Source organism: Phyllostomus discolor, chromosome 1 (genome assembly GCF_004126475.2).
Source record: "Phyllostomus discolor isolate MPI-MPIP mPhyDis1 chromosome 1, mPhyDis1.pri.v3, whole genome shotgun sequence".
NCBI classification, from domain to species: Eukaryota; Metazoa; Chordata; class Mammalia; order Chiroptera; family Phyllostomidae; genus Phyllostomus; species Phyllostomus discolor.
In genome coordinates this window covers 142380204-142401095 of record NC_040903.2, presented here as the reverse complement: position 1 = coordinate 142401095, position 20892 = coordinate 142380204, and the positions used below count along the sequence as shown (strand labels likewise).

Here is a 20892-nt window from a genome sequence, read left to right as displayed (position 1 = left end):
GTTATCGCATTCCCCGCAACCACTGCCACAGAGTTTCACTGGTCAAGACTGTTGATGTCATCTCTGTCTTGGGCTCTCATTCTTGCCTGCTCTTCTAGGGATGTCATGTGCTCACTTTCTTTGTTCTTCATGACCAGTTAGGGGCTTATCATAGCCTTTGTACAACATGCACTGGCAGAGCTCACAGGTGCCTACAGTTTCAATAATCTTTCAGCTATGCTGTATTGTGGAAAGACGTCAGCTTTCTCAAGGCTAAACATACATACCACGGCCACCACAATAAAGCTAACATGCTATTATATGCCCACAGTATGCAAATCACCATGCAAAGTACTTTATATGTACGATTTCACTTAATCTTCAAAACAGCCCCATGAGAGGAATATTATATTAGAAAATATGCATACACACGCATATGTGCATAAAGGCGTACACGCACTTCTTGGCAGAGTGTCAGTCACAGAAAAAAGTATTGAAGGATTAAATAAATGGACTAAAAAGAATTTTTCTTTTTCTTTAAAGAAAAGTACTTTAGGTTGGTCTTTTCCTAATGGGGGAGGACATGATAAAACATTACAGTAACGTACTGTATTTATATATGCTCTGAATTGAACATTTGTGTGCCTCTGCCTTTACTGAATCTTCGTGTTGAAACCTAATCCCCAGTGTGATGGTATTTGGGGGTGGGGCCTTCAGGAGGTAATTAAGATTAGGTTAGGTCCTGAGGGTCAGGCCCTCATGATGGAATTAATAGCCTTATAAAAAGAGGAAGAGATAGGTGAGCTCTTTCTCCTGCCCTGTGAGGACACAGCAAGAAGGTAGCCTTCCACAAGCCAGGAAGAGGGCCCTCACCAAGAAACAAACCTGCACCCGCACTTGTTATGGCAGCCCAAGCTGTCTGAGAGAACGTATTCATTTGATGTTGCGTGTTTACTAATGTGCGCTCTCAGATATGCAGACATAATTGAAAGTCAATCTTGGTGTTCTGGGAGCACCCTGTCTAGCAAGAAAGGCACATCATATCTAGAATGTACAGCAGAATGTGTCAGAGTAGGAAAAAAAAAAGCAATGGGCATGCATAGGAAGAAATGGTTAGTTACTTTAGCCTGGTGAAAAACCAGGGGAAATTTTTGGGAAAAAGATATTTAATGCAGCCCTGAAAAACAGACAGGATTTAAAGGGATCTGTGGGGGATGGCAGTTCAGGCCCAGCATCCAGTGTGACCAAGGCATAGAGGTTAGCAATGCAGTGGCTTCATGTTGTGGCCTCATGACTGAGCTATCGCATGTGAATGTGAGGAGCAGGTTGGAAAAATGGCTGGAGTTAGATCCTATAGGACCTTGCTTGACAGATTGTGGAATTCAGATTTTATTTTGCAGATAAGGAGTATGCCCTAGAAAGTTTTGAGCAGAAAAGTGACATAAATGAGGACTCAGAAATTGGTAGTCAATGGACAGATGTTACCTATTGGTGTGTTTTGTTTGGTTCAATGGTATGTTTTACATTAAAAAAAAATCTATTCCTTGTTTCTCTTTTAAAAAGCTGAAGAACCTGGAAACATTGGCCTGCTTTTTATATGGACACAATGATTGATGATTGAAACTGCATAGCAATTTCAGTTAGCCACAGTCCACACCCCTCCTTATTGCCTTTTATAAATCGATTTCTTTCTATGTTATTCCCTGCTTGGCTTCTGCTGGCATGAGAATTTGTGAGCTCTGACACAAATGATTAAATCTGCCTTTCTAAAGATGAATCTGACAGGACTTGCAGGCGAGTTTGGCTAGGTGAGTAAGGAAAAGGCTACTGTAATCTCTAATCTGTGCTGCAGACCTCAATTCATTTTTGGTTATATTTGATTTGCATGTTTGCCTTTCCCAACAGAGTAGAAAGTAGAACTATTTGAGACTGGCTATGAATTATCTTATTGTCTCTCTTGCCTAGGAATATCCCTGCAACAATGTGGGTAAAACACATTGCATACAGACTATTGATAAATGTTGGCCGATTTGAGTAGTTCAGGCAGATATGGGTGAAGGCTGAACTTGGTCAGTGGTAGCGAGGGGAAAACACATGCAGCAATGCCTGTATATAAAAATGTAGTTGACAGACTTCCAGTACTTGAATGGATCATATTAATACAGATTATTAACTATCCTAATGTGCTTTTCCAATCACATTCTATCCCTCCACCATTCTATGGTATGAACTATTATTATTTCTACTTTAAAACTGTAAAAAGGAAGAAAAAATTGAAGAGACCTGGATTTTAAGCTTGCAAAGAATCTTAAGAGAAGGAAAACAATCTTATGAGGACAGAAGATGAATTCAGATTTGAGCTTCTTGAGCTTTGTGAAAATTTCCAGCAGGAAGTCAGAAATTCACTTCCAGAGTTTAGGAAAAAGGTCAAGGTTAGAGTAGTACTATTGCACAAAAGTAAAAAAAAAAATCAGTTTGTGGAAGGAATCCATTGGCTTTGAAAAAGTATAGACAGAGAAGAGGGGAAGGACAGAAGTTTTGGAAAAATATGCTCTTAGAGTTTGGGAAGGAGGCAAATGAGAAAGTGAGAAACTCCAGGGCTACTGCAGAGAAATGGGAATTTTTGTTGGGACAACCCTGAGGGAGCTATCATGTAGGGTGATGGGGAGGAATCCAGGCTTGTAAGGGCTAGTGAGTCAAGACCACTCTCTCATGGAGTTTGTTGTGCAGGGATGGTGAGAAGGTTGTATCTTAATGGGTAGTGAGAGCAAGGAAAAGTTCTTAACAGACTTCATAGCAGAGGAGGAAGAGATGTATCGCCTGGCTGGAGGAAAAGTGGAGATGAAGAGACTAAAGACAGAAGAAATTGAGGTTATTGTTGATGAAGAAATGTTCTTGAAAAAGCAGAGGAGGTGGGCTGTAGAAGAGGGGATCCTCTGTTAACAGGAGGGAAGGTGTTAAGGTTGGGGTGTAAGAGAGGCCAAAGAGCTTAAAGAAGGAGCTGGGGGAAGTAAAACAGTTTCAAGCAGGATAGTACTGATCTTAGGGAAGCTGGAAATTAGGTCATTTGCCAGAAGTACGGGATTTGCCAAAAGAGACCCGGGGAGAATGTTGAAGGTCTGGAGCCGACGCTGGGCCAAACTGTCTGCGGTGACATGCCAGGGCTGGTCCAGGAAGGGGAGAGAAACCATGCCAGTCATTGGAACAAGAAAAATTTCACATAAATCACTGTTAATTAGTGAGAAGTAATTAACCACTAAGGGGTTCAGAAGCAGCAGGTACAATGTTCACAGTCTAGCTTCAGTATCACAAAGCCAGGCAAAAAAGGGTGGGTTTTCAAACAGAAACAATGAGTTGATAACTGGCATAGATAAATGAAAGAGTTACCAATTCAGGAAATAAGGAATTTTTTTTTTAATTTAATTTTAATCATTGTTCAAGTACAGTTTTCTCCCTTTTACTCCCATTCCAGCCCACCCTCCCAACCCTCCCCACTTCCCTCCCATTACCACCCTCCCCCTAGTTTTTGTCCTTGTGTCCTTTAAAGATAAGGAATTTTATAGCTTAGAAAACCATTATTTCTTTCTTTTCCAGGTTACGTTTCCCAGAGAAAAGGAAGTACTGAAGAGTTGAGGGAAAGGCGTCGTTATTCTAGTTGGATGGGATCCGTGGAAGGACCTGCTAGTATCAAATATGAAACAGGAAAGTAAAAAGCAGAGTTTATTTATTTTATTCATTTACTTTGGAAAACTAAGTGACTCTAGAAAACTGCTTTCTGCCTTCCAGAGGCTGAAGAAACTAAGAAGCAGGATTGGCATGTGAAACAGTGGGGAGTAGTCACCAGGGTTGGTGGCTGAAGACCAGCAGCACATGAATCTGGGGTGGGCACTGAGTTAGGGGGGTGGGTACAGCAATTTGAACGTTGATAGATACTGACAATTTGCCTTCAAAAATGTGGTCTCAATTTATGCTCTCATTCAATAGTATTTGACTAACAAGAATCATCAAGCTTCTGAAGGCTACCTTTAAAAATTTTTGCATTTCTCTAACTATGAATGAGACTAAATATATTTTCATATGTTTAGCTATTCAGATTTTTTCCTGTGAATTCCTGCATGGTGGCTTTAAGTGGAGGACAGGTCCTCTCCTGTATTGAGAGTGTCTTAAGTGTTGAGTAAATCCTAAGTCTCGATGCAACCTGGTGAACAACATAGACATGCTCCTGACCTCCCAGAGCTGAATGTGTTGTGGGTGAGACAATGATTTAGAAAACAAATGTATAAATACATGTTTGATAATTTCTATGAAAGGAAAGAAGGGGTGCTGTGAGAGGGAATAGCAAGTGGAGACACGAAAATGGGGTTCTCTCCTTTAGGTGCTGTGGTCACAGAAGATCTTCCTGAGGAGACGCTGAAGTGGAGACTTGACACACGAGAAATGTCAGTCACGTGAAGAGCTTGGGTGAGAAGTACCCTTGGCATTACAGAGAGCACATGTGAAGCTTTCCAGGTGCAAGGGAATCTGGCACGCTTGGAGAAGTGAAAGATGGCCTGGCCAGTTAAACACCGTGAGGGGGGAGTGGGGGTTCATTCACAGTCTTCAGTGAATTAGGTGGGGGAGATCTCTACAGGCCTAAGGAGACCTGGGCACTATAGTCAGGGCTTTCTTTTCTTAGAGGAAAACTCTACATGGAAATTTAGGTCAAGGGCTTTTGTGGGTTTGCATGTGGAGTGAAGGCTTAGAAGCCGACACCTTCTCTAGGCAAGACAGCTATTGTGTCATTCCTCACAAAGGAGGACAGGTTTGGACGGCTTCTGAAAGTGGATTCAGTCCTTTCCCCTAATGACCCCTTCCTGTCACTCATACTCTGTAGGGATGATGTCTGTTAGAGGTAACCGTTGTCCCTCATGTGGCAACATCAGCCTCCTTCGGTCTTTCTTCCCCTTTCGTTCCGTAGGGAAGAAGAACTGGATAAGGGGGAAAACAGAATAAGAACTCAAAGGAAGCCCAGTGTGGAGGACTGCGGCTCCCATTCTCTTCCTCTCTGTAGTGTCCTCGAGCTCTAAGAGCTGGCGAGTAGAATGTGTGTGTGAGAGCCAGTGTGTACGCGTGCACATGTGTATGAGTTTCACCCACCACAGAGAACCTGGTGGGGCTCAGAGGAATGGGGGCATGAGTGAGGTAGCTTAGGCCAACTTAGCATCAGGCTAGATAGAAGACAGCTGTGCCTCCTTCCAGTCCTCTCTCTTGCTTTTGCCACAGGGAAAGTGAGGCCAGGTGAGGCACCTCCCAAAAGGAGTACTGACCTGGCTGCCCAGGTCTCCCCTCATTGGGGTGATAATGCCACTCCCAGTGAGTGGAACTGAGGAGTGTCACGTCTTTCCTGTGCCTCAAAGAATGTCTGGATTGCATCCTTCCATCAGTATCCTGTCTCTCTGGAAGAACTACAGGTAATTATCATTCCTTTTTACTCGGTGAATTCCCAAGACTTTGGCCATTTCTGTGACCCTCTTCATGTTAATCTTATGTTAGAGCAACCAGACACCATGAAGACCTGAATGTGTTTCAGCCCCCGTACATGGGAAGAGAATGTCTGACTCCCCTATTTTGTTTGTTTTCATGGAGTCTTCCCCAGGTGGATGGAGACCAGCTTCCCCTTCAGAATGTCAGGACTCTCGAGTAACCTACAGTCTTGTAGTGAGCAGCTTCCAGGCCAACCTGCCCAGCACAGTGCCCTTCCTTCGCCCCAGAACACTCTGTACCTGTTCCCCTGGGGGTTGTCTCCAAGCCCAGCTATCCCCTGCCCTGAGCAGTTTGGGGCTGTCTCTTACTGCTACTGCCCTTGTTCCACTTCCTGTAGTGGCGAGTGGCATCAGACTCTGGAAGATTCTTTTTCTTGGGAGAGGAGGAGACAGGAGATGTCCCCAGCTAGCACTACAGGGCCGGACCTGTAGGGGAAGAGGGAGTGGCAGATAAAGGAATCCCTGGGTCTTGGGTGTGGACGGTTGAAGACCAAGGTTACAGTGAGCAACCCACTCCTCTTCAGAGCCTTGTACTTCCCAGAGGTCTTTCACGTTCCACATATTACTCCACTCACCAAGCCTCTGAGGCAGGCAGGGTGGGGATTATTTTCCTTTGAAACATGAAGAACAATTTACAGAAAAATTATGTAATTAGCCTGAGGACCAAAAGCTAATGACAAAGCCAGGAGGCTCTCAGCTAGGAAGCCTTCTAGTTAATTTACTTTAAAAAAATTAATTCACTTAGCTTAAAACTTGTTAAAAAAATAATGCATAGTGAAATTTTTAGAGGAGTAGAGTTTGGGATTTTGGTTGGGGCAGGGCCACTATTGTAACTAGCTGTATCTTTTTTGTCTGGACAAATTATCTATTTTCCAAAGAATGTTGGGTTTACTTGGACATCATAAATAGTAGCACCATGACAACTAAGGGAAAACAGTAGGCTGGCTGACAGCATCGTTTTTCTGAGGTCTTCTTTCCTTCTTTTAGCTGAATGCCTAAAGATGCTTCTAAGAAAGGTGTCCTATCAACAACTCACTCTTTAGTGAGATATTAGTTATTTCCTTTTTTCTCTTAGGGCTATTTTCACTCTGGGCCCAGGTTCAATTTGTGGAGTAAATGGTCCTCTTTAAGTTACTCTCTATTGAAGTCATTTAAGAATTGTTTGAGTAGCAGCATCCTTGGAATCACACTCATACATCTGTAGGTCAACCTTGAGCTTCTTTTAAAAAGAGGGGCATGAATTACTGCCCAAAAAACACATCAAATAATATCCCAGGCCAGAGAAACACTCACTTCCATCCCCACAGTTGATGACACAGATGCCAAGGCCAATTTCTCTCACTCCTCTCTCTTTTGAAATTTGTCTTTTCGGAAATTTCCTCTAGCAATGGCCCCACTAGGTGCCTTTAGGCTGGGAGCCTCTCCTTATCCCAGAGATGAGCTATATGAGATGTCCAAGGATCTATGTCCCTGGGCCACAAAAATGGTCAAAGAGGCCTGGATTATGTCTAATCATGTAACATGTACCAGCATTGATTTAAGGATAACACATCCATTCTTCTGGCCAGCAGCACAGGCTGGCAGCACCACGGCCTGTAAAGTTCACTACTTCATTTTGGATCCTCCACAGAGAAGCAGCTGCTGCTGAGTTGACATATATGCAGCCCTGTTGTGCCAGGGACAGAGCTAAAGGCTTCACATTTGTTATTCCATTTAATCCTTATAACCTGTGTAGTAAATAACCACTCCCATTTTAAAGCTAAGAAAACAGGCACAGGGAGTCAGTAACTTGACCGAGGCCACCCACCTAGTAAGACTGGAGCTGGAATTTAAAGTGGGGCAGACTGTCCTGGGACCATGTATTTCCCACAGTGCAATGCTGTGTCCAGTGAACCATACCAGAGGGCACCCTGCTCACATCCACTCCAGTTGAAGGTGTTGTGTTTTATTTTTCCTCCTGGGGATGAGGGTGGAATAAAGTTCACACATTCTTTTTTTCTCCCCCACGGTTTCTGTCCAAATGCCAAGGCCTCTTCAGCATTGGGAAATTTCAGACCAATATAAATGGTCCACCAGGACCAATCACTGTAATTCCAGGTCTAAAAGAATAAAAGTCCCCAAAGGAAGCCATTGCACTATGAGTAAAAAAGCATGTTCAATAGTAGGAACTGGATTATCCTTCCTGGGGCAGTAAAAGAGAAGATTGGTTTTAAGGACAACTTACAGAAAGTTTCAGGCTTCAGTTGCCAAGGTTGGGGCATTATAATTAAACAGAGCATCCGGTGCATAGGATCAGAGCATGCAAGAGGAATTTTCTTCAGAAACTGTGAATCATCCTAGCTGTGTTTGAGATCTCAAGGTCAAGATTAGAATTCATGGGTTTATTTTTTTTCTTTCCATGTCACCTCAGAGTGGCAAAGCAATTGGGATGCAATGTCATAGGACAAAGGCTCTCATCTAGTGTTTTCCAGTGACATCTGGGACTTGCAGGACTGGCAACTCCTGTCCAGCTTCTGACACATCCAAGTGTGGATGTCTGATGGGGCCAGCTCCCATTTAAACAGGCAGTTTTGACTTGAGCTGGTTGAGCATGAGAAGACAAGAAAAACTATATATATATAGTATATATATATATATATATATATATATATATACTATATATATATATATACACATATATACTCTAAAACAATCTTCACTCCAATGGAGAGGAGGAAGAGTACTTAAAATGTCTAACGGACCCAATGTGAGAGCAGTGAAAACACACCTCAGCAGCGGACTCACTATCCCTCGGGTTTGTCCACTGGTTCCTGTGGGACTGTGGGAGGCCAGGCAGCTTTCCTCACACCAGCCCATGTCCAGCAGTGCCCAGAGGGACTGGCCATTGAAGCAGATCCACCCCTGAAGACCTCTGATGTCCAGGACATGACACATCAATTGAAATAAGAAAATGCAGCAGGAGACTTCAGGGGAGAAAAGGGGTGGAACATGAAATAATGACTCAGGAAATCCTGAGGCTCCAGATGAGGCTCAAGGGAGAGAATGTAATGGGGGTCATGGCAGAAGGTTACATTATAGCAGTCATTGAGCATAAATGCAAATTATATGTAATTTCCTTGACAGCTTTAATTTGATGATTGAAATCTAGTAAGCATCTAGGAAAGCCATGTGCCCCACTCCAGGGACTGCTGGGGTGATTTTTTTTTTCTTTAAGATGACCAGGGACACCAAGAAGGCAAATTTGGGAGTAAAATGTGTGCATTTCTAAAAACTCCAAAAGTGACTGACAAGCTAGGACTGAGGAACTGCCCTAAGCAGCTGTAAATCAGTCATGTAGGTAACACCTTCAAAGAGTAGCTAAAGCAGGATTTAAGAAGTGTCAGAAAGTGCCCTGGCTGGCGTAGCTCAGTGGATTGAGCACTGGCTGCGAACCGAAGTGTCGCAGGTTCAATTTCCAGCCAGGGTACATGCCTAGGTTGCAGGCCATAACCCCCAGCAACCACAGCGCACATTGACCTCTCTCTCTCTCTCCCTCCCTTCCCTCTCTCAAAATAAATAAATAAAATCTTAAAAAAAAAAGAAGTGTCAGAAAGCAAGAAGGGCACAGAGAGGAGAAAGGTGACTGCTGAAAGGTTGGGTGGGGGATATAAATGAAGATGAATTTTGTGTCAGGCTGGCTCTGGCCATACAAAATCTTTTCATATATAATTTCTGGATTTTCAAAATGTAAACTGAAGGAAAATTCATCTTTTGCACCATCTTGTTAAAAAAGGACTGCTGGTGCATTCACATTTAGAGAAATAAAGTGAGACTTGCCTTGTGGGTGGGTGAATTGGGTTCCCAGACCCAAATCCACCACGGGGAGAGGTTTCCACACACCAACAAACAATTCTCAGACACCAGCAAAGTGTCAGAGAATTCAACTCAATTCTGACACCATCTATTGGACATATGGCCTCAAATTCCACAGGCGAAGGGATTAGCCCTTCAAAATTGCCCCACCCCCCAATACACATTTCAGATGGCAAACTCAAGCCCAGGTTACTTGTGCTTCTGATCAAGTGGCCAGAAATTGGAGGTTCCAACAAACCTTCCAACTTAGAATGCCAAGGCTGTCATCTGAACTTCTGACCAACTGGTTATGAATCAGAAGTTCCTACTATTCATGTAGGTAGCTAGTTAGTTATTAATAAAGGAAGGGAGGAAATGGAATCAGACATTAAGACGGACTAACTAGGAAGCTGCAGCTTCACAGAATCCCCAAGCACAGTTGTGTTGTCCACCGAAGGGACTTCATCCCAAAGTGGGCAGAAGAAACTGCTTTCCAATCTCCCTGGAGGACTGTTAGCTGGGATTACAGGGGGAAGAGATGCAACAGCAGGGGGAATTCCTTTGTTGGGTGCATGCACAGTAGAAGACAGGTGACAACACAAAAGTATTGGGCATGTACAGTTGGAATCAAAATGGTGACATAAAGTGGAGGAGTCTAGCCAGGGAAAATCTGGGAAAAGAACTGGATAGGACAAGGGCATGAAACCCCAGAAGACCCAAGAAAGTAATTGGATAGGAGGAGGGCCAGAGAAAAACCCCTGAAAAATTAAGAAGATTGGTTAGTTTGAAAGAAAGCTTACCCCTTCCCAAGCCCAAAGTAATATAATCAAAGCTTAACAAAGGGCCAAAGCTCATGCGTTTATGTGGTCTCTCTCTGTAGCTGCTGTAGGGCCCTGGTAGCAGCATGGGCCCAAGTGTATGTTGACACCGAGACCCAAGTGCAGCACTGGTCTTGATCCAAGTGCTATTGGGCTTTGGTGGTGGATGTATAGATGGGGAAATGAGATGCAGAGAAGTTCTGCATCTTTGGGTCTTGGCTTGTGTGCAGGTCTGAGGACTCAGGGGCTGGACTTCCATAGTGAGGCAGAGCTGAGCCACCTGGTTGTGAGTGAGACATCGGGCAGCTGGGGTAGTCTTTTGTTTTTGCTACAATAAATTTTGACACAATTGCTCACATCTTCTTATACATGAGTCCCCAAAATGCTTTCTCACAACCCTGTGGAAGAATCTTATTTCCACCAGCAATACTACAATGCCATCCTTGGGTTCAATTAATTTGCTAGAAAGGCTCACAGAACTTAGAAAAATATGTTATTAGATCACTAGTCTATTGTAAAAGGATATAACTCAGGAATAGTCAGATGGAAGAGGTGCATAGGGCAAGTTACCAAAAAAAGGTCAAGGTGCTTCCATGCCCTCCCCAGGCACACGGCTCTCCCTGCATCTCCACATGGTCACCAACTCAGAAGTTCTCCAAACCTCATCCTCTTCTGTTCTGATGGAGGCTTTGTTACATGGGCATGACTGATTAATCATTAGCCACCAGCAATCGACTCAACCTCTGCGCCCTCTCCCTTCCCGGGAGGTGTGGGGGTACTGGGGCTGGAAGTTCTAACCCTCTAATCATGTGGTTGGTTGTACTTTCCAAATGCCAGCTCATTAACATAAGAAAAGACACCTTTCCCCACTCTCAACACTTGGGAAATTGTAAGAGTTCCAGGAGCTGTGAGCCAGGAGTTTTTCATGTCTCGTCTTTACATTTCTCTTGCTTGATAATGGCCTCCTGTGGTACTTTCCAGTTTTACTGACCTCTGCAAATACTGTCATCGGCCTAGCCATGTCCAGATGGGCAAAAAGACGTCACAGCCCTCTTCTTGATGACAGCTGCGTGCACACTCCTGTGAACACGCAACACATGCCCCGTTACCACCCAGGCTCACCCACGGCCGGTGAAGAGGCACACAGAGCAGTATCAATGGGAAATAATGAAACTGAGGGTCCTCGTGGTTCTGATTTGTGATGATAGCTTTAGAAATCCCCCCTGCCCCAAACCCTCTTCACCACATCTCGTAGACATAGCCTTTCCCCTTGATAATCCTTAACCCCTGAGGCAGCAGAAGACAATAGCCTGGACCTGACTTTTGGTTACAAGGACAAGGTCTGGACCTCTGGCAGGTTAAAGGTAACATCTTGACCTCTGTTATGCTTCAGCTCCTGAGCCCTAAGGTGGGCTTCCCTGGCAACTTTTCGGTGAAATCAGACAGAGGAACTCTGGAGCTGACCTCAGAGCTGTCTTCAAGACCTGAATAAATGATTTATTACCCTATGTCACCTTGGACCAACCAGCTCCTAACACCACCTGGAACCCTTAATCCATGGTGTCTTGTGATTTTGCCCTATGCACTCTGAGAGCTACACAGCATCAGAGAGCCCAGTCTTTCAGTGCAGGAGTTTGCCCATACTCTGGGTTGGCCACTTCTACCATAAACCACTTCCTTCCTTCATTGCAGACACCTGCTTGTGTATTTCCTTCCGATGGTGCGTGCAGGTGGACAGGCTCCAATATTGGGGTTTGCCAATAATAAAACTCAAACATTTCCATTTCTGTTTGAAATGTATTTCTGGTATTTTTCTTCCTACTTTTCTTTTTATCCCACCCTAACCCCTAATCTGCTTGTTTAGGCAGAGGATGATTATGATGTCAACAGTTTTCTCCTTGACAGCAAAGGGAAAAGTCACCACTGGTTTTTCTAAAAACACTAATCACAGTAATCCTCCCATAAAATTTGAGATTTGGTTGTGCTGTAATTACTAACAAATAAAAATTATATTAAGAAAAAAGATCACCTTTGCAAGGCATTTGGTTTATAATTAGTTCACAAGAACTGCTGCCCTTAAATACATAATTAACTTAAGCCTGGGTCCTCATCTAGATCAACCATCCATCTATTTTTTTTCTCTGAAAAGTGGAGACTGCAGTTTTCTCTTCCACTTGCAGTCCTCCCAGGAAATATTTTGAGTCCTGACTGTGTTACGGAGTGGCCATGACCACCCAGAGATGGCTATTGTGCTACAGTAACCACCTAAGCAAATGGGGTGATGCAACAAGCTGCATTTACTTTTCCGTAAAAACAAATTGATGTAATTTGATCAAATCTTCTTTCCAATTTAACAGGGCATGAAACCAGTCTGCTGAATAAGGGTGGATGCTATAAGTACTTAAGTTGAGCACACCACTACCATCATCAGCACAGAGGTAACTACTAATTGGCTTAATTGCTTGGCTCAGGAGAATAAAAAAACACTTCTTATTGGATAGAATCTCATTATCATAATGTATGCAACCTTATCATAACAGTAATCCTAGTTCCTTGGTCTCCTGCAGGCACAGGAGATCTGCCCATTAGCATCCAAAGTGCAACGATGCCCACCTACCTGGTAGTGTTTTCATAGGTATTACAAATAACTGAGAGAAACAAACTTTCATCACAGAGTTAAAATATTTAATGACCAAATTAGAGTTTGTTGTAATAGTGAATCATGAGCAGGTGTTACTTGTCTCTGAAAAAAACAAAAATTATATGACATCTTAGAGAATTTCTGCAGAATTAACTGTACAACAGATATCAGCGGTGTCACAATTCTAAAAATTAAGAGAGAAATCTATCTTTAATATCTCAGTAAGGGCATTCTGTAAATATTTTTTACATAAATGCACAACCTTTGCTAGCCACAAAAGTTAGTATCAAGACAGATTTCACTGTAATTTGAAGTCTAACACGTAATCATTATTTTTTCAGAGCTTAAAAAATGTTAACTACTGATCCTGTTACATTTTACAAATACATTCTTTAATATGAAACATTAACCTGAATAACTGCATACTTCCTGTACACAGATATCTAATAATACTAGTGAAGAAGACTACAGCTACATTCCAGGAAGTAATAACACTGGGAAATTTCTTTTCTTTATGCATTGTCAATACAATTTAAGAAGTCCTTCACAAAAACACAGTATCCCGAAAACTCAGGGTGAAGTGCAGAAATGAAACGAACAGAAATTAAATGTCTTCTCACAAGCTCAACCAAATGAATTGGTCCCAAATAATGTGAGTCATTTCAGCAATTTCCTCTAGGTCAGATTTTATTAATATTTTGTATTGCAGCACCTTCTACAAAAGGATGGCACAGAACTTCACGTGTGCCATCACAGGGCTCCTGTGCAGCAGTCCAGAAGGCTGAGGAGGGACCAGGGTTGCTGCTCTGGCCTCTCTGTGGGGTGGAGCCCTATGCCTGACTTTGACCCTAGGAGGTCAAGGTATGACCACGGCCTGGAAGGGAATCAATACAAGAAGCTAATTCAGATAGGTCTTCATCTAATCCAGGCTATATCCAATAAGACTTATGTCTAAAAGGATAAACAGAGAGTGGGGAAAGATGTGGGATACTTATATTTATGAAGAGTAACTATCACAATTCAACCAGGGAGGAAGAATCTCAAATTTCACAGTATGCTTATGACCTCATCCTCTGCTACTTTAGAAGCAGCTCTGCAAAGCTGTTGTTAGGTAGTTGGCAAGAAATTGCACTTTGAGTTTGGCCTATTGTCAGTGTTTTTAGAGTCACCCTTTCAATTATTTATTTCAACTATCTACCTCTGAAGCTAGAATTCAGTTTGGGAGGATTGGTGTGTGTGTGTGTGTGTGTGTGTGTGCGCGCATCATGAAAGGAGATCTGCAAACAACACCTCTTTGGAGTGATGTTTTGGGCTTGCCTTAGGAACTGTAAATGCTTCTAATGGTGCTCATCAGATAGAAAGTTTCTTGTTTCTTTAAATTTTTTAGACACCCAAAGAAAAGCACAAAATATTACAGTCAACTTACAGAGTTTACCCTACACATTTTACAGAGTTTTCTAGAACTGGATCATCTCCCGAAGAGGATTCAGACATTTGTCTCTGGGAAATCCCCTCTCCCTTCGGATAGGTACTGCTCAGACCATTTCCCCCCACCTGCCCAACTTGCATCCTCCCCAGGAATGCTCTATCAGGAGAGTGCAAGGTATTTAAATCAGCATAAATAATCCAAAATTCATATTACACTGCTAGTAAAGGGCTACCATACACATGGACTCAACTGGCTGCAGGGACAGGAAGAGCCCAAAGGGCCCTGGAGATTCAGGCAGCTTAAGAATCGATGTGCTGCAGCGGGAGGCTGGCAAGGTGTCTGAATGTACAGCTTGCCTCGTGTTCAAGACGACAAAGCGTGGCTTTTATGTTTAGCGCTTTATCCCTCTAAGAAGCTAACTCCCAGACTCGAAACCCAGTACTATCTCGAGTAATACAACATCACACGTGTGAACCAACTTTTTTCAGTCTGACTGCAACAGAAAGGCTTCACGACTGCAGTTTTCTGTCAGACTGGGCAAGCTGCAGTTGTGGAGAAATGCGATTGGTCAAGAAGCCCACACTTGAAATCACATTAGATAAACAGGCGGCAATAACAACACCAAAACTTCCAAAAATCAGATACCAGGAAACTGAAAGCCATTTCCCAAGAACATTGTCAGGGTGTTTCTAAAATAGGCATGACTTTGTAAAATGAAAAGAAAAAAGATTTTATATGTAGTATGTTTTCACATTATCAGTTACACAGACCTTTATTTAATTCTTGATAAAAATCCAAGTTCTTTTCAATACCAGCTACTGGAATTTGGGACAATGACGGAAGAAGCAGCCATAAGTGCACAAAGGTTTTTAAATGGGCTTTTTCTTAGGTCTTTAATCTCAAATTTTTATCCTTTCTATGATAATTTCAAATAATCAGCCTAGAAAATAAGTATTCAGACTACAGCTCAAACAGGAGATTTCTATCTGTGATTATGATTTGTTGTTCTGAATGCTAGTGATGGCTCGTGCCAAAGATTATCACATAAAACTCGAAATCTGAGACTGGTCTTTCCCCTGAGAAACCCAATTGTTTTCCATAATACAGATTTATTTCTCAGGATACAGAATCTTAACCTTCAAATTAAGAGTAGCTTGGATACTGAGTGAAACCAATCACTGCTTGCGCCTTTTATTTCCAACCAGGAAAAATAACATCTGATGTCACCATATTAAAATGTCTTCCTGCTTCATGTCAGAAAAAAATACATGATGTCAGTTCAGGCCCAACTCAGTACATCATTTGGTCCAAATTTCATATTCAAACCATCACAAACCCGACCTCCCCCTGCAAAAACAGGGAAAACATACACACACGTACACACAGTGGAAAAAACCCCCACAAACAAACTGAAGCTGTTGCTACTGCAGCATTCTTAGCACAATGTATAAACACCACACCTTTGTCATATTAACAGAAAAACAGAGTAATGTATCAAAAGAAAACAAAACCCTTAAATGTCCATATATCATTGGGAAAAAGAAGCAAGTGGAGGTCCAGAATTCTTGTAAAAACTGCTGAACAGACTCTTCCATTTCCTTAAGAGGGTCACCAGGAGAGGCAGTTTCTCAACATTTGTGCTTCATGGCAAGCTAAGGAGAGAGAGGCAGGAGAAAAGGAGCGTGTTACTAGGCGGCGGGAGAATTCGAGGTGTGCTCCGTCCTGTGCCCTCAATGAGAAGCAGCACTGAGGTTCTGCTTCCTGGGGCAGTCACCATTACTATGCACAGTGGCATCCAGTAAATGTGCAACATTTCCCCAAATCATCCATGGAGCCCTGCATTTGCTACTCCTCCTCAGTGATTTTGTTAATGTGCGTGTCCAGGTCGGGGAGAGTGCTATGTGGAGCTCCCTCATTCCACCGGAGAAGCAAGTGGAAAAGCCAGTGCACAGGCAGAATGAGGGACCTGCCTGTGGAACAGGTGGGGGATAGGAGAATGAAGACCTCTGGGCTCCCGGCTTACTAGGTGTCCAGAAACCCACTGGTCTTCAAGTGTAAGCATTTACTGGCATCTCCTACAGTATGAAAAATCAACAATGGTAGGGAAACAATTTTCAATGATCCATTCAATATCCAATCTGGACAGTCAATCAAGTCCAAAGCACTGGATTAAACCATGTTAGGGCTGAACAATAGATCAAGTCCTTGATCTATTGTAGATCAAGACCTTGATTTACTACTCATCCTGTTAGGTAGCAGCTAGGAAGGAGGGGCCAGGGGGGAAATAAAGGCAAGGCCCTCGCCATTACAGCATAACAAAGAAAGGAGGCTGGAAGAAAAGGAAGACATGTCTCACCAATTAACTTGGCAGTCCCGAGCTCAGCTTGATAAGATTGCCAGATGTCCCGAGCATTGAAAGCACAATAGCGCAGAAGGAAGGGGCATCCTTGAGACTTGTACTAAGAAGGGAGGCTTCTGTAACAACCTCACTAAGATTGTCAGGTGTTCTAACATCACAAGCAGGAAGAAGCCGGGGCGGGGATGGGAGGGGGGCTCATCCTTGAGATTCTGTACTGGGAAAGGGGACCCCTGTAACAATGTCACTAAGACAAAGAGCTTTTACTAACTGAGAATGAAAGCCTCTGTAGCTGTGTGTACATCTGGGGTACCTCTAGAAGCCAGCTATAAACCCCAAACCCCAATAGTCGGGGCACTCGGTAATCCTAGTGCCCACTTTTAACTCTTGCTCAAGTGCATAAATAAATTATCTCATTTCCACTATACGTGTTGGTCTCTCACCTGAATTCATCTCTTGCAGCGAGACAAGAACCAGGGTTGAGGAGAAAGGCTGCCTGACTCGGATCTCTCTCTCTCTCCCCAATCTGAAACAATCCCACTGGTATTTGAGAAATGCAGTTTATTGCGGTATTAGGTCTTTATAAATGGGAACACCAAGTACCACTGTATCATTCAATATCTTCCCTGGCCCACCTGGAGCCCTTAATGATATATTTAAGGAAATGAATGCAGGTACAGAACATAAAATTAAATCTGACATTGCTTTCCTTAGCCAGATTCTTTCCAAGGAGCCCAGAAGGCAGAGTTGAGGTTGAATGGTAATTTTTCATGTGTCTAGAGTCTGACCTTAGGGGTTAATCCCTGAGTCTGGGGCCAGAGTGACATAGATAGGTGGCAGGGTTCTAGAATTGAGAATGTTTTTGAGCAAAGGGCAGGAGATCCCTTGTAGGCAATAGCTTTGTAGAACCTGTCAGCTGCGCCATGGCCAGGTTCTCGGCCCTTGAAGAAATAGCAAGAGGAATCCCCCTGCTTCCACTGGGAGGTGCTCTGCATCACACCGAAGACACCATCGAAGATTCATTTCCCCCGTGTAACCCAGGGCCACTCTAGGCTCCCTTCCCCTTCTTGCTGTCTCCGACAAGGAAGTTATAACCTGGGGCTACCACCTCAGCTAGGTCACCTGCAAGAGCAGCACCAACATTTTTCTTGCAGCCGGTGCATCCAGGCCAAGTCAGCATGGGAAGGAGAGGGGACTGGGAACCGAGCCCTTCTGTTGCTCCACTAATCTCTGCTCAGGAAACCTCAGCTGAAAGAGCTCCAGGGCCTCTGTCTGGTGAGGACGGTCTAAACAAAGACCTCCACAAGCCTTCTGCAGTGCTGACCCCTAGAGCCAGTCAACCGCCAGTTAGACAGTGTTTGTGAAGTCCTGAGCGTGCTCAGGCTGTGCACTCAGTGCTGTGGGTTTTTGCCACAAAGCTTGGGGGTGGCTGATAACTCCTGACCTCAAGAGTTTATGGGAAACAAGGTGGATGGGAATGGCAGAGACAGGGCTCTTCCTCAGATCTATCCCAGTCCCCGGCCACACTGTGAGCCCCTCTACTGAATGGTCCCACTTCTTGCTCTGTCTTCTAGTTTTTTTATACAATATTTAGCAACGTGGAATATTCAAATCAACACAGAGCTGTTAAGTGTTGTGCATAATGAGTAACACTCATAAATATTTGATCAGTGCTGCTGTCCTCTTACTCACTCAGCTGTTAACCTTCCACTAGTAGGCTTGTGCCAGTTCACCTAGCCGTTAATCTTCAGCAGCGATGGTGCTGCTGTGCACACCAGGCCCTGGGTACCACCCTGGTGAGTCTGGACCAGGCTGAGTCTGGTGTGCCCAGCCCAGCTCTGCAGAAGTACAACTGGACTGGGCTTTCTGCTATTTGAGGTATTTTTTTTGTAGAAAGTCAGAAAGCAGCATCATTTCCATGCTACCTAGGATTTTAATTCCCTAGGAGCTAGGAGCTCAGAATATGAAAGGCAGGGTACAGTCACTTCCCTGCTACAAGTCTGTTATATGACCTTGAGCTCTAAAGTCACAACTACTCTGTTCCTCATGTCTATAAATATCATCTCCAACTCAAATGCTATGGATCCATTTAGAAATCAGAGTTCCTATTAAGGAGGAGTTTAAAATTTCCTTTTGACATATTTTGTTTTATTAATATGTCATAGAAAGCTTTCTAACAATAATAATAATAGTTATTATTACTCATACTGGGATACTCTTTTTTTAATATTTTATTTTTTAAATTTATTTTTAGAGAGGGAAGGGAGGGTGAAAGAGAGAGAGAGAGAGAGAGAAACATCAATGTGTGGTTGCTGGGGGTCATGGCCTGCAACCCAGGCATGTACCCTGACTGGGAATTGAACCTGCAACACTTTGGTTCGCAGCCTGTGCTCAATCCACTGAGCTACGCCAGCCAGGGCCCATACTGGGATACTCTTTAAGAAGCCTGGACCTCTGAGGTACCTTCTGGCTCAGAGACCCAAAGGAAACACACAGAGTAAGGAGAGAGGCGGCCGGTCCCTGCCAGTGAGATGCCACTTACCACTCTCTCCCCCACAAACGTGGGCTTATGCGAAACAGGGCAGATCACTATTCCTGTTGTCGAGAAATGTCATCTGAGGATGCCTAGGTGTGGGTCCTACTCTCTCTCACCTGCTGACTCACTGCCCGTGGCAGGCCTCAGAGTGCTGCCCACACCGCTACGCTGTGCCTTTGGGGACAGGGGAAAGTGAGCAGGGCTGCTCTGTGGCTGAGCACACTTTCCTAAGGGCTGAGACTGTGCCAAACCCACAGCTCAGGAAGGAACCACGCTTCCTCAAGCCAGGCTGAACCAAGCTGGGGAGAGGGGCTGCAGGAGACAAGCTCTACAGAAGACAAGCACACACATATCTTGATGGCAGGGTTGTGTAAATCTACTCTCTGACACACGTGAGTCATTGCAGGAGAACTGGGGAAAACTGGAAAGTGTGAGATCCTTTTCCACTGCAATCTAGAAAGGTGGGTCATACGCTTCTGCTAGACTTGCATGCCTTTGTTCAACCAGGAAACACAAAGAGCTGTCACCTGGAACTGCCATTCTCTGCTCAGGGCTGTCATATGTGCACTGAGTCTCTACTTGTAAGTGCAATCCACTGAGTCAACACAGCCACCTTTGTCTGAGGGGTTGGAGAGTCTGGCCTCCATCTATGAACTCTCTCTTACCAGCAGCCTGTGAAATGACATCTTCATGGCCAGCCTGCACCGGTGGGTTCAAATCAGGAAGTCCTAGTCTCTGAGAAAATAGCTGCACTTATCTAAAGAGATCAATCTCCCCATTAGGAATACTGCTAATGCTGGTGATTCCCATGTACACATTCCACTCTAAAAACAGCAAGTCTGGCTCTGACAGTGTCTCCCTCACACTCCTTCAACAGACACTAGCAGCCCCTCCCCTCCTCCTCAGGACATCCACAAGAGGGGAGGTCACTGGCTCCAACATCTTCCTAGTGGTCAAATCTGAAGCCCTTTGGCCTTTGGTGGGCTAATCTGTTTTTGTTCTGATGAATCCTGTTTCAAGGGCTGCTCCGTGTTTAGAAAGCATCAGCATTTGCCTGGGGCTCTTCCCCTCGCCTTTGGAGGGCACAACACCTTCCCCTCCAGCCCTCCCATCCCTGTGTTAGAATCCTCAAGCCCATTTCTAACTCATCCTCTCCCTCCATGCCCCCCGCCCCCAATCCCCGCACTGTGCTCATTATGTGACCAAATAGGGTAGGCTCAGCAGAAACAATTCTTATGGATATAACTATAACCCACATAAGTTTAAATTTACATGTGCCAGGTATTGTGCTAATAGATTTATAGGTTTGAATTCATTCAATTCTCTCAATACCCCGGAAGATAGCTACTAGTATCAATTAACCATATTTTACCAATGAGGAAACTGGAGTTTAGAGAAATTAAGCACTTGCCCAAGGTCACTGATGAGTAAATCACTGAGATGGTAAATCAAACACAAGTGCCCATAACTACTGTAGGATGCTGCCTTCCCAACTGCTTAGCAAACTTGGCCACAGTATCAGGGAAACAGGGTGGCCAGGGCCAAGAATTCTGGCCATCTGGTTAGGCTGTCCAGTCCAGTGTTTGTGTAAGTTCCCCTAAGGGGGACGCCCACATGGATGACCTCCAGGTATTATCTACTCCACCTTACAAAGAGCGATTTTACAGACATCCTTGGTAACCTGGTTCATGGTTTAATCATCAACTGAAGGTTTTGCTTTTTAGCAGAATTTTATCTGCGCACTACTGATTGCTCTGTTTTGTGTGGTCAGGTCTAAAAC

The 20892-nt window shown here is 43.9% G+C and overlaps 1 protein-coding gene across 3 annotated transcripts in view; it reads right to left on the bottom strand.

The window, feature by feature from the left end:
* Positions 1 to 12818: 12818 nt before the first annotated feature.
* STXBP6 (syntaxin binding protein 6) overlaps positions 12819 to 20892 on the bottom strand; it is a 243683-nt gene continuing 235609 nt past the window's right edge. For all 3 annotated transcript variants that reach the window (XM_036029635.1, XM_028507537.2, XM_036029642.1), the window contains exon 6: positions 12819 to 15872. In XM_036029635.1, the coding sequence (XP_035885528.1) occupies positions 15849 to 15872 (24 nt within the window). In that variant the 3' untranslated portion in view covers positions 12819 to 15848. The remainder of the gene's footprint in view (positions 15873 to 20892) is intronic.